Source organism: Diabrotica virgifera, chromosome 7 (assembly GCF_917563875.1).
Source record: "Diabrotica virgifera virgifera chromosome 7, PGI_DIABVI_V3a".
Lineage (NCBI taxonomy): Eukaryota > Metazoa > Arthropoda > Insecta > Coleoptera > Chrysomelidae > Diabrotica > Diabrotica virgifera.
Window position 1 is genome coordinate 1,755,274 of NC_065449.1, and position 14,800 is coordinate 1,770,073.

The following is a 14,800-nucleotide window of genomic DNA, read 5'->3' on the forward strand; positions in this document are numbered from 1 at the left end:
TTCAACTAGACTTAATAAATGGAAATCTACCGTAGAACATATTGATTTCTCCCGTTCCAGTCGGAAGGCATGGGGACTGATCCGCAAACTGGGCGAAGCAAGCAGAGCACAACACTTAAACAAATCAACAATTGAGCCAAATAAGATAGCCAATAGAATAATTGAGAACTCTCGAGCTCCATCTGAGAAAACTCATACATCGATGGTAAAAAAAGCTCTTAAACAACTTAAATCAAATACCCCCACAACATCAGAATACTCACGTGCCTTCTCATTGGATGAAATAAACGAAGCGCTTAACCAAACCAAAACGGGAAAAGCAGCTGGTTTCGATGGAATATATCCTGAGTTTATAGTCCACACTGGTACAAAAACAAGACAATGGCTCAAAGAATTCTTTAGCGACATTGTGACTACAGCTATGCTTCCCCCAGAATTTAAAAGAACAAAAATTATCGCAATCCAGAAGCCTGGCAAAGACAACAAGCTGCCTGAAAGTTACCGGCCTATCGCCTTACTCAGTTGCTGTTATAAATTACTAGAACGACTCTTATATAATAGAATATGTAACACCATTGAGAACGCTGTACCAATTGAGCAAGCTGGATTTAGAAAAGGACGAAGCTGTTGTGACCAAGTGCTGTCCTTAACTACATTCATCGAAGCTGGCTTTGAAAGACGTGAAAAATCTGCCATAACATTTATAGACCTTACGGCTGCCTATGACACTGTGTGGAGAGAGGGCCTTATTTATAAGTTGATGAAAATCATACCCTGTCTCAAAACTTGTCAGCTGATAAACAATCTACTAACTAACAGACTGTTTCAGGTATATATAAATGATGCACGAAGTAGCGTTAGAAAACTTAACAACGGCTTACCTCAAGGCTCAGTGCTAGCTCCTTTATTATTTAACCTTTATACGGCGGATATACCTGAAACAAAATCGAGAAAATTCGCTTATGCAGACGACCTGGCCATTGGCTTCCAAGATAATAGTAAGGAAGCTGGAGAACGAGCTCTAAACGAGGACCTAACTACACTTAGTAACTACTTTAAGAACTGGCGCTTACGTCCTAACACAAGCAAAACTGAAACCTGTCTCTTTCACCTGTCGAACCAACTTGCGGGCGATACCCTCAATGTAACTCTAAATGATGCAGCTATCAAACATAACAACAACCCCAAATATCTAGGCATCACACTTGATAGAACACTCACCTTCAAAAGCCATCTTACAAACGCAGCCGGTAAACTGAGAACAAGAAATAATATAATAACAAAACTTGCTGGAACAACTTGGGGTGCTTCTGCAGATACTCTTCGGACCTCTGCTCTAGCTTTGGTTTTTTCAGTGGCAGAATATTGTGCACCAGTATGGTTAAATAGTGCACATACAAACAAAATCGATGTCCAACTTAATCAAACCATGAGATTAATCACTGGAACAATAAAATCAACCCCAGTGAGATGGCTGCCTACTTTGAGCAATATTGCCCCACCAGATCTACGCCGTACAGCAGCATTAGTGAGAGAGTATCAGAAAATTGTAGCCAACATACAATTACCAATCCATCAAGACATACCAGACATCTCAAAAGAGCACCAGCGACTGAGGTCTAGAAATCCTCCAATCAGAACTGCCCGAACAATTGGTGATTCCTATGATATACAAAGGCAATGGTCCACAAGATGGATGCCAACAATAGCAGCAGACTATATTCAGATATCCACCCCAACCCAGGGTTTCATCGGATCGGGTCTGCCCCGGCCGCGAATTTACAAAACCTATACCATTTCAGTCATGCCAGCGACTGAATTCGAATAGGGTTTGTATGCAGAATATTAGTTACATATCCTATACCATTTCAGTCATGGCAGCGACTGAATTCGAATAGGGTTTGTATGCAGAATATTAGTTACATATCCTATACTATTTCGGTCTAGAAATTAACTGTATTGGTGTAGGATTTGCAAACGAAATTTTTGATTATTATTGAGCAAATATCTATACTGTTTCAGTCATGTACGTAAAACTAATCAAATATTTACTAAGTGGATTTATTATTATATCATAAAATTTAGATATGTTTTGAAAATTAAAATGAATAGTATATATTTGGATAATATTAAAAATTAAAAACAAATGAATAATTACTAATGTATGAATATATACAATATGTCCCTGTAAGTTGGAACCATATGGAAAAATTTTTTATTAACGATTTTACGCAAAAAAGATATTCTTCATAAAAAGTTCTGCATGGTCTAAAACCGAAGATGCAATCATCTGATATTAAGTTTTATTAATAGTATATGAGAGATGTCAAAAAATATGAATTTCTGTCAAGAGTAAAGTATCTTTATACAGAGAGGGGCTAAGTTATGGAATAAATTCATTTTATCTAAAATGGACGACTTGGGAAAAAAATCCCGAAACAGGTCGATTTTATTTTTAAATTACAATTTTTTGGCATATATTTCATACTAGTGACGTCATTCATCTAAGCGTGATAACGTAATAGATGATTTTGTTAAATGGGAATAGGGATCGTGTGGCAACTAATTTGAAAGTGTGTTCAATTCTCTGTTCAGTAATATAAACAATAATATCATTATGTATACCAATATAAGGTGACCAAAAAAATATTTTTTAATTAAATTAATTGACGCAAAAAAGAAGAATGTATGTAATTTATTTAACTCAAAATACATTTTACTGCTATCAATAAATAGAGAAAAAAATGTTTATTTCACAAATAAACATTCCGCCTTGCTTAAATTAAATCACAAACAGCCTCCCGCGTAACTCTTGGCAGTTTGAACATTTAATTTAAGCAAAAAACCAATGTTTATTTGCCAAATAAACAGTTTTTTCTATTTTCTGACAGCGATAGAAAGTATTTTGATTGAAGTAAATTGCATACATTCTTCTTTTTTCGTCAATCAATATAATTCAAAAATTGTTTTTTTGGCCACCCTGTATAAATTATGATATTTGTGTTTATATTACTGAATAGAGAATTAAACACCTTTTCAAATGAGGTGCCACACGACCCATATTCCTATTAAAAAAAATCATCGATTACGTTATCACGCTCAGATGGACGACGTCACTAGTACCTATGAAATATATGCCAAAAAAATTATAATTTAAAAATAAAAATCGACCTGTTTTCCATATGGTTCCAACTTACAGGGACATACTGTATACATATATTCGTACATTAGTAATTACTCATTTGTTTTTAATTTTTAATAATATCGAAATATATATTATTAATTTTAATTTTCAAAACATATCTAAAGTTTATGATATAATAATAAATGCACTAAGTAAATATTTGATTAGTTTTACTTGCATGACTGAAACAGTATAGGATATGTAACTAATATTCTGCATGCAAACCCTATTCGAATTCAGTCGCTGTCATGATAGTCTAAGAGCTAGTGAACCTTTTGACTAACGGTCGTCCTGTAAGGCTAGAAATTTGTAGAGTGATAATTCATAGCACACCAAAGCTAAAAACCATGACCTGGCAGGCCTCAGCGGTGCACGTGTATCTACCAGGTGAATCGAAAAGTGCAAATTTAGGGGGTAAAATAAACTTTCTCCTGTAAGGTTTAAATTTAAGTATGTGTTTGAGTAAGTCATTTAAAAGAAATGTGTAAAATGACAGGCGATTCTGAAGAGCATAAGACCTTGCCAGGCGAGGGGAAAGATTAGGGGTTTTTCCTAAATTTATTTTTTTTTGCATCGAACAAATTTTTTTTAAGTTTTTTGAATCATTCCAAACAGAAAAGGTCTTTGGTGATTTTTTTTAAGTTAATAGTTTTTGTTATATAAGCGATTGAAAATTTTGAAAATTGCGAAATCGACCATTTTTAACCCCAAATCGGATATTTATCTAAAAATCTCAAAGTTGCCAAGGTAGGTAGATATTCTTTATACATTGATTGATGAAACCCCTTTGTTTTTTAATTGCTAATCAAGCGGACGCTTCACTGTAGTATAAGTGAGGACGTTTGAGTTGGCATAAATTCATTATCTCGAGAATTGGCAAATTTCAAGAGCAATCTTCAGACAGGTCGATTTTTATTTTAAATTAGGACTTTTTGGCATATATATAATACTAGTGACGTCATCCATCTGAGCGTGATGACGTAATCGATGATTTTTTTAAATGAGAGTAGGGGTTGTGTGATAGCTCATTTGAAAGGTTATTTAATTCTCTATTCACTAATATAAACAATAACATAATTATTTATACAGGGTGTACAAAAAATTTTTTTTTATTAAATTAACTTTGATTAAATTTGACAAATAGAAGAAAAAATTTTTTTTGTACACCCTGTATAAATAATTATGTTAATGTTTATATTACTGAATAGAGAATTAAATAACCTTTCAAATGAGCTATCACACAACCCCTACTCTTATTTAAAAAAATAATCGATTACGTCATCACGCCCAGATGGATGACGTCACTAGTATTATATATATACCAAAAAGTCCTAATTCAAAAATAAAAATCGACCTGTCTGAGGATTTCTCTTCAAATTTGCCCATTCTCGAGATAATGAATTTATGCAAGCTCAAACGTCCTCAATTATACTACAGTGTAGCGCCCGCTTGATTAGCAATTAAAAAAACAAAGCGGTTTTCGATATTTTATTGCAAAAAACTCTTCGGGATTTCATCAATCAATGTTTAAGGAATATCTGCGTACCTTGCCAATATTGAAATTTTTAGATAAATGTCCGATTTGGGTTAAAAATGGCCGATTTCGCAATTTTCAAAATTTTCAATCGTTTATATAACAAAAACTATTAACTTAAGAGAAAAATAACTAAGGACCTTTTCTGTTTGGAATGATTCAAAAAGCCTAAAAAAAATTTGTTCGATGCAAAAAGAATAATTTTAGGAAAAACCCCTAATCTTTCCCCTCGCCTGGCAAGGTCTTATGCTCTTCAGAATCGCCTGTCATTGTACACATTTCTTCTAAATGACTTACTCAAACACATACTTAAATTTAAACCTTACAGGAGAAAGTTTATTTTACCCCCTAAATTTGCACTTTTCGATTCACCTGGTAGATACACGTGCACCGCTGAGGCCTGCCAGGTCATGGTTTTTAGCTTTGGTGTGCTATGAATTATCACTCTACAAATTTTTAGCCTTACAGGACGACCGTTAGTCAAAAGGTTCACTAGCTCTTAGACTATGACTGAAATGGTATAGGATATGTAACTAATATTCTGCATACAAACCCTATTCGAATTCAGTCGCTGCTATGACTGAAATGGTATAGGTTTTGTAAATTCGCGCCCCGGCCCACCTGGACGAGGCTTAATCGCATACGTACCGGACATGGTAAATGTGCTGATTCTCTGTTCAAATGGGGTCGTGCAGAAAGTCCACAGTGTGATTGTGGATCGCTTAGACAGACCATAAGTCATTGTGTTTCAGATTGCCTAAATCGGGCCTACCGTGGAAACCTCCAGGACTTTGTGGAATGCTCCCCAGATGCAATTGAATGGCTATGTAAATTGGACATTAATATTTAGATTCATTCATTATGTTTTGGTGTTTGAATAATATATGTGTATATATGTGTGTATATATGTATATATGTATGTATATTATATTTGTGTATTTATCGTACTGAGAAAGTCCATACGCTAAATAAAAATAAATAAGAAAAATCCTGAAAATATACTGGCCCAACAGAATAACTAATACAAAACTAGGGGCAGAACAAAACAAACTAACATCTTTTATCTGGGAGCCAAGAGAACAATATAAATACGAGAAATAGCATAGAGAGTTAGTCTAAAAATAAATAGAAATTTGTATTGTCAAGTAATAAATATGTATTATATAAATTAATTATGTTTTTAATGTTAGTGCAACTGAATTAAAATAGTGTTCAAATACAGTGGAACCTCGATTATCCGTCAGGGCATCGGACCAAGGGTATGACGGATAATCGAAAAGACGGTTAACAGAACATCAACAAAAATTAATTGATCAAACGACTAAGTGATACAATGTTCGAATTTGAGTCAAATTTAATTATGGTGACACACAGATATTGACTGTAATAATTATTGTGCTGTGCATTTTTATTTTCGGCTTGTGATTCTAAGAATATTTTAATTGAAATTTAATCCAGAGCCCTGAATAGGAACAAAAATTATTTAAATAAAAAAATGCGGTGGTGGCATAACTGCACGTGTACATTTCAACGAATTTCGTTTGGCTTATCGCAATGCTCAAACAAAATGAATTGATGACTAAATTTTTACTTATGTAGTCAATAATATAACTTATGTAGGTATGGACCCTGACGGTTAACAGAGGTGACGGTTAATAGAGAGACGGATAATCGAGGTTCCACTGTAGCTGTAAATTGTAGACTAATGAAATTAAAAATAAAAACATTGAATAACCTTGCAGATAAATATTCGCTCATATCTCTGTTATAATTAATGATATGTGTGGTATATAAAAATATTTCATACCTTCTTCTTTCAGCTGAACATGCTTTCTATCTGGACTTATAGAAGTACTTTTCCTAGACTTTTTATCGCTCCCTGTTTCTTTCTTATCCGACTTTTTATCGCTACTGTTCTTGCTTTCCGAACTAGATGGCGTCTTCGGTTCATTGTTGGTTTCAGTAATTGATTTTTGTGTTTCTAGACTAGGAGTTTTCTGATGGACAATTTTATCTTTATCATTGAACCTGACGTCCAAAATGGAGCTTCTTCGTTCGTTTGGAGTTTTTGGAATGGACGAATCGGAACTGTAGGATAATTTGTTTTTTTCTTTTTTACCTTTCAAGTGTATCGATACTTTTTTTCTGATACTCAGTTTCGAAGACTTCGGTTTAGGTATAGGTTCTTCTGTCTTTTTGGAATTTTTTTCTTCTTGTTTTTCTGTTTTAGATTTCAATTTTTCGTCGTTTTCACTTGATACGTGTTCAGATGACGTCAGGTCGAGAAGATTTGTTTTTGAACCACTTTGTTGATTAGATTTATCTGGAATGTAAAAAAATATACACTGAAATGGAAAGAATACATGAATAAATTGTTCAAAGACAATATGTAAAGCAATAGAACAGAACACATGGAAGTAAAAGTAGAAGATAATATGGTTTTAAAGGTATTAAAAAAGCAAATTAAAGTGACATTAAAAAACAGCAAAAAAGGCAAAGCAGTAGGTCCAGATCAAATCCTAATAGAAAGCTTAAATCGCATAAATGATGAAACCTTGAAAAAAATGCAAAATGAAAACAAAAATAATGAGTAATTTACAAACTAAATCTTGTTATTGACGTCAGTCTTGAAAATGTAGACCACTATGGGTGAGGCAAATAAAGGGCCTATTAGAAATATCTCGAGAACTAAAGGCAACAGAATCATGAAAATTGGAATAAAGGGGTTTTGAAGGATGATCTATTAAATGAAAATATTTTCATCTCTTTGCAGCTTATTACTTCGTTTTTTTTAAATGGGACACCCTGTATATTTTTACATTTTTGGATTCTCTTCGATGTCTTCTTTCTTAAAATATGAGGTTTTGTAATATTATACAGGGTATTTTAAAAGATAATTACGTTTTTTTATTAATTTCGTAGCAAAATTAACACCCTGTAGAATTGTAGTAGTTTGACATCTAAAACTCTACTTACGTTCAAATAATTTTTAATATACTCTACTATTGTAAAGAATCATTAGTATAGCTAAATTTTTAATTTTAGTATACAGGGTTGGTCGAAACTCGGAATGAGTATTTTCTGAGTTTTCTTAAATTGAACACCCTGTATTTTAGTATTGTAATGAAATGATATTTTATGGTACTTTTTATTTCTTAAGCATTCCCTATACCTAACTGCTTTAATTTGTGCTTAATTGTTAATCGCACCAACAATCTTAACTACGTAGGTATTTTGATAGCTAAACCATTATTGGTAATTTTAAGGGCCAGTCTGGATTAATATGTATTTATTTCTGAAAAATTATTTGGGATTGAGTATTTTCACGGCCAACCTAATAAAATTTTACGTATTTTTGTTGCAATTAATGTTTAGCTTGAATCACCAATAACTCACAAATTAAAGCAGTTAGGTATAGGGAATGCTTAAGAAATTAAAAAGTACCATAAAATAACATTTCATTACAATACTAAAATACAGGGTGTTCCATTTAAGAAAACTCAGAAAATACTCATTCCGAGTTTCGACCAACCCTGTATACTAAAATTAAAAATTTAGCTATACTAATGATTCTTAACAATAGTAGAGTATATTAAAAATCATTTGAACGTAAGTAGAGTTTTAGATGTCAAACTACTACAATTCTACAGGGTGTGAATGTTGCTACGAAATTAATAAAAAAACGTAATTATCTTTTAAAATACCCTGTATAATATTACAAAACCTCATATTTTAAGAAAGAAGACATCGAAGAGAATCCAAAAATGTAAAAATATACAGGGTGTCCCATTTAAAAAAACGAAGTTATAAGCAACTTCCGGTATAACCGGAAGTTGAAAAGAAATGAAAATATTTTCATTTAGTAGATCATCCTTCAAAACCCCTTCATTCCAATTTTCATGATTCTGTTGCCTTTAGTTCTCGAGATATTTCTAATAGGCCAGTTATCTGCCTCACCCTATATATCTTGGACATACCATTAAAATCGGCAAAGAAAACCGAATAGCCGAAATAAAAAGACGCATACAATTATTGTCTTGGGTAGCTTTCGGCAAGTTAAGCTTTATCTTGAAGAATAGAGATATACCAATGTGTCTAAAACGTTTATGACAAATGTATCTTGCCTGTAACTACATATGGACTGGAAACCATGGCCTTTACAAAGAAAACCTTAGAGCAGCTCAGTAGAACCCAAAGAGCGATGGAGAGGGTCATGCTAGGAATTAGTTTGAGAGACAGAATTCGAAATATCGACATTCGTGAAAGAACAAAGATTACTGATGTTGCAGAACGTATAGTAAGGCTCAAGTGGCAATGGGTCGGACATGTTGCCTGAGAAATGGACACAGAGACTAATAAACTGGAGACCAAGAGAGAACAGGCGAGGAGTAGGCAGACCGCAGAAGAGGTGGGCAGATGATATCAAACGAGTCGCGGGCAAGCAGTGGATGAGAATTGCCAAGAGTAGAAATCGATGGAAGCAAATGGAAGAGGCCTATGTCCAGCAGTGGACGAACACAGTCTGAAGAAGAAGATGAAACCTTAGACATTATAATAGACTTGTTTAACACAGTCTACAAAACAGTACACATACCGAAACAATGGTTACTCTCCATCTTTTGTGCTGCCCCTAAAAATACAAACGCTAAAAACTGCGGTGTAGAAGATAATACATGGTCATTAGGGTGGAACGAAAAAAATGATTTTATAATTTCAATGTGTAATAGTGATATAAAGTTGCCTATAGCCATTGTGAAGCCACAAATAAAATATTGTTCCAAACAAAATATTTTTAGAGGTGCCGCAGAAGGGTTGAAAGTTAGAATTTTTAGTTAAATTTTGCAAATTTTGATGATTTTGGTTTGGTAAAAAATAGCTATTGTAATGTCTTAATTCCTATTTTAAATGATAAGTACACACTCTAAAACTACTCTTTCAAGGTAATTTTAGTTTTAACTTACAACAATCCATTGTTTATTTTTACTAAAACTGGCTAAGTTTAAACTCGAATTCCTTAAAGAAATATTTAATAGGAAATATTTATTTCATTCCTTAATACAATTTAACATTCTGACTATAGCAGAAGAGCACATTTCAATAGTAGAGGAACCTGGATCAACCTTGCTAGGGTATATAACTTCTGCTTCCGGAACAGGTGAAGCTATAAAAGATAATGGATCATTTTCAAGAGGACAATCTTTTGAATATTTCCAATATAACAGCTGTCGGATTTGGTGGAACTGCCACTAACACCGGCATTAACAATGGTGTAATTGTTCTTTAGAAGAAAACCTAAATAAGCCGCTGAAGTGGCCAATTTGTTTGTTCTATACCAATGAATAATTAATTGCCTTTGCATCATTTGTTTTGCACATTGGATGGAAAAACTAAAGACCTTAATGAATTTGGAGGGCTTTTAGGCAAAGAACTTGAAATCTGTAACCAGCTTCATGTGGTTAATTTCGTTCCCATACAAAACAACCTCCCTACTCTAGAGATTAAGGATAATCTAAGCACAGATCAAAAATATTTACTTGAAATGTGCAAAGCAATCTCCAGTGGTGTATATCCTTCTGATCTTTCTTTAAAAAAACCATGGGAAATTAGCTCATTCACGATGGCTTACGTTGGCCAATCGCCTTCTTCGGTTATATGTTGCAACAGAGAATCCTTCAAATAATCCGAAAACTGTAACTATGTATGTGATGAAGGTGTATGTCCCAGTCTGGTTTCATATCAAACTGAAACCATTTTGTGTAAATGGATCAAAACATCTATGGAGACTCATCAAATTTTCACGTTATCTTTTTGAGGAACATCTCTAAATAATTGATCCAGTAATTCAAAGGAATGGGACAAGAGAAAACATATAAGGGAGCTAGGTCTGCTGCGACTTTTGAAGGCAAGATCGGAACTCATAAATGGTGTAAGGAAGTTTGTTGTTCCGAAGCTTAACTTAAATGCCAATGACTTACATTGATATAGATACAATTAACTGGACGGTAGAATAAAATTACTTAGCCTCCTATGACAAAACATAGAACTGACGAGGACTTAAAAAATATATAAGTGAAGCAAGAGACCCTAGTTGTCAGGTACAGTGTGTGGATTTTTCGTGTTTTCCCTGTCATACACAGGCAGTGAAAAGAGCCATAAAGCTGGTGACTGTGTCATCTCTTCGTGTCTGTGGGCTTGAAGCAAAAATCGCTTTGTAGAGCAAAGATTTCTTCCCAAAAGATCATGCCCAAGTTGTAGACAAAAAACCATTTTATTTAAGTATCAAGATGAATATTGTAACTAAAGAAATCTTATAGCAATGTGTACAGATAGCAATGTTAACTATTATTAGAAACAATATTTGACTAAGAAATGTTAGTTACGTCACCAGGTTATATATAAAAAATATTTGAAATTTTCTGTATTTTTTGTTAAAAACCTATCTTTTCAAAGCTCCTGCGGCACCTCAAGATGTAAACCTAGAACAAAAATATTTTGTAGTTTTATTGTAGACGTGATAAGGCAACTTTCGAGTGCTATTAGAAAGTTCCATGAAAGAAAAAATTTTTTTTCCTATCCTTTCGTTCCACCCTAATGGTCATATGAATAGAAAACTGGAAGAAGAAATAGATGATGGTTAGTTTGGTTTCAGAAACGGACTAGGAACCAGAGGCTATTTGCTTTTAATGAGATAGCTCAAAGATGCATGGATATTACTGTGGCTATACATGTTTGTTACATTGATTTTGAAAAAGCGTTCGACAAAATAAAGACATGACAAATTAGTCCGAATTCTAAAGACAAAAAAATATAGACAAAAGGGACTTACGAATAATAACAAACCTTTACTGGAATCAAAAGGCACCAAATTGTAACAGATAACGAACCCAGTTCAGAAATTGAAATCAGGAGAGGAGTTAGACAGGAGTTATCTTTATTACTATTCAGTAGAGTTTCACGATACGATACAATATCGATACTTAAGTATTGAGTATTGTATTGGTTATGCCAATGAAGTATCGTATCGAGTATCGATATCGGCAATACTTTCTTAATAAAATATCGTATTGATATTGATTTCGATACGATATCGATACTATACTCGATAAAATATCGACATAAAAAGGATTATTAAATATAATAATCCTTGATATAATTAAAAGGACATTAAATTAATAAAAAATGGACACTAAAAAAAATGGACACAAAAAATACCGGGGAACCTGGATATCAGAAAATAATTATCAAACAACAGAAATAAGGGCGAGGATAGAAATAACAAGAAATGCGTTTGTAAAAATGAAATATGGACTTGAAAGCTGGACACTGAAGCAGGAACACATAAATAGGCTATACAGTCCTTTCAAATGTGGTGTTACAGAAGGTTGATTAGAATAGCATGGACATAGAAGAAAACGAACACGGAAGTATTGCTAGAAATGGGCAAATAATGCGAAATAATGGACCAAGAGGAAACCAACGTCGGAAAAAAATCATTTTAATACGGCTGATTCTTTCATATATTGTTTCCTATGCTTCCTTGAACACCATACCGGCCATCTGACTACTGATACAGGTTGCGTTCATTACTGCGCAGCACACTTGTACAGGTAAACATATCGAATTTAAAATTATTGTAAGACGAAAAAATTTTTTGTCATTACTTTTTAAACATTATTAGAAATATGAACTGTAATTGCCAGACATTTCTGTGGTTGAAAAAGTAATGACAAAAAAACTTTTCGTCCTAAAATAATTTAAACTCAATATACAGGATGATTGATGAGTGTGATCCGCTATAGTAATAGATAGCAATAAAAGTTAATAATAAAAATTGTGGCCAACTTTCAGCTTCACATTACGAAATTAGTTAGATTGTTACAGGGTGTTCGATAACATAGTGGCAGACCAAACTTATATATTTTTTAAATGGAACACCCTATATTTTATTTGATATTCGAAATCCTCTTAACTTTCTCATCACAAAAATATAAAGGTTTGTTATGTTATATAGAGCTTTTACAATTTATAACTAGGGAGCGGATTTTATGCTAAATGCATATTGCTTGCATTATTCGCATATTTGAGAACTTTACCAAATTCTGCATATTTTTAAACAAACTTGCATATTATGTGCCTTTTTTGAAAACATTTTTGTCCAAGCGAAAAAATTTTAAAATTTTTTAATTCGACACAAAATATTCCCCCGCACATGCTGTCAACTTTTTCGAGAACTACCTGAAGTCGGCTCATTCACTACCTTTTCGGTTTTTTTTAGAAAACTCCTGATCTTTAGTGCGATGCCACATTAGGCGTTTTGACCGGATGCGTTTCCACCGCATCCAGTTAAAACGCATAGTGTGACAGGTCGGTCCGGTTGCGTTGGAAACGGATGCGTTTTGAGGCAATGTCACGCGCTTACAAACTGCACCAGACTAAACGCATAGTATGACAGATAGGTCCGGTTGCGTTGGAAACGGATGCGTTTCCACCGCATCCGGTCAAAATGCATAATTTGACACCGCACTTTCCCACAATGTGCGTCTAGTGCGCTGTCATAAATTGATTGTAGGATGTTAAATACCCTATTGTTAAGAGAATATTTACACCTCTAAACATCGTTTTACGATTCTCTAACGGAAATTTATATATGATTTAAATCCGATCTCGTAAATCAGTACAATTAGTCACCTTTAGTCAGTCAATACGAATGTTTAGTTTTTTTTTAAGTACTTTTATTTGTGAATAGTGCAATATGCCGAAAGGTTCTAGCCTGGTTTATTCCCAGTTTTTTTACACCAATGGAAATTATTCTGCGAAGCATGTAATAGAATGGTGAGTTTAAGACTGCTTACTTCCTCTTTTTTCTTTAATAAATAATATTTGGCTGATTCCTCAACATTTTAAGTTTTAACAGTTTGAAAAAGTATGTGTTATTGCCGTAGATACCACCTTAGCGACAATGTTCGGTTACACAACACGTCGGGACAGGACTACATAAATCAAAATACAAGATGAGCAAATCGAAAGTAGTTTTGATCAGTTACCCATTGACAGTAGACAATCGTTGATGACTTCATCCAATGAGCAATATAAATTTAAGTCGGATTTAAAAAAACTGAAAAATCCTATGATTAAAGGTTTTTTGGTAATATATTGCAAGAAAAGGGGGGAGACGATGAAAGTTCATTGAAAAAAATTACGTACCAGAAATTTACAACGATACCATAAAAAAAATCAAGAAGATAGTGGAAAATCGATACATTCATTTTATTGTAGATAAATATTTGGTTTCTCAAAATGCGCATTTTTTAAAATTTTTGTGCATATCTTGCGCATATTTTATAACTTTTTACTGCATATGTATGCGCATATTTCATCAAAATTGCTCGCATATAAATCCGCTCCCTAGTTATAACCAATTTTTTATGAAAATCGTAATAAGTTCAGCTCCCTGTATAAATAAAAAAAGCACAACAGCGATGGTTTATTAGTGCCATATTTTTTTTGTTGATTGTGAAAATTTTTAAGAATTGTTGATATTGCTAATTTTCCTTATATCGAATACAGGGTGAGTCAAAACGCAAGTACATTCTTTTCTCAGAAATTTTAAATGTAACACCCTGTATTTTATATTACTATCGAAAAATATCATTACCGTACTTTAAAATTTGTATAATATTCCCTATGCCTAAATTTTGTCAGTTTTAAGTTATTAAGTTAAGTTATTAATTAGGATGTTCTATTTAAAATTACTGTGAAAATAATGTACTTGCGTTTTGACTCACCCTGTATTCGATATAAAGAAAATTAGCAATATCAACCATTTTTATAAATTTTGGCAATCAACAAAAAAATACGGCACCAATAAACTATTGCTGTTGTGCTTATTTTTATTTATACAGGGAGCTGAACTTATTACGATTTTCATAGAACATTGGTTATAACTTTGTAAATACCCTATATAACATAACAAACCTTTATATTTTTGTGATGTAGAAGTTAAGAAGATTTCGAATATAAAATAAAATATGAGGTGTTTCATTTAAAAAAACAAAAAACAAACAAAAACAAACATTCTAACT

The 14,800-nt window shown here is 33.1% G+C and overlaps 2 protein-coding genes across 6 annotated transcripts in view; one reads left to right on the plus strand and one right to left on the minus strand.

Moving 5' to 3' along the window:
• LOC126888354 (tyrosine-protein kinase transmembrane receptor Ror-like) overlaps nt 1–14,800 on the plus strand; it is a 206,367-nt gene that overhangs the window by 57,517 nt on the left and 134,050 nt on the right. The window lies entirely within an intron of this gene.
• The window catches only part of LOC126888355 (uncharacterized), a 97,425-nt gene that overhangs the window by 11,273 nt on the left and 71,352 nt on the right, over nt 1–14,800 (minus strand). For all 4 annotated transcript variants that reach the window (XM_050656530.1, XM_050656532.1, XM_050656533.1 and 1 more), the window contains one exon: nt 6,526–7,041. In XM_050656530.1, coding sequence (XP_050512487.1) covers nt 6,526–7,041 — 516 coding nt within the window. The remainder of the gene's footprint in view (nt 1–6,525; nt 7,042–14,800) is intronic.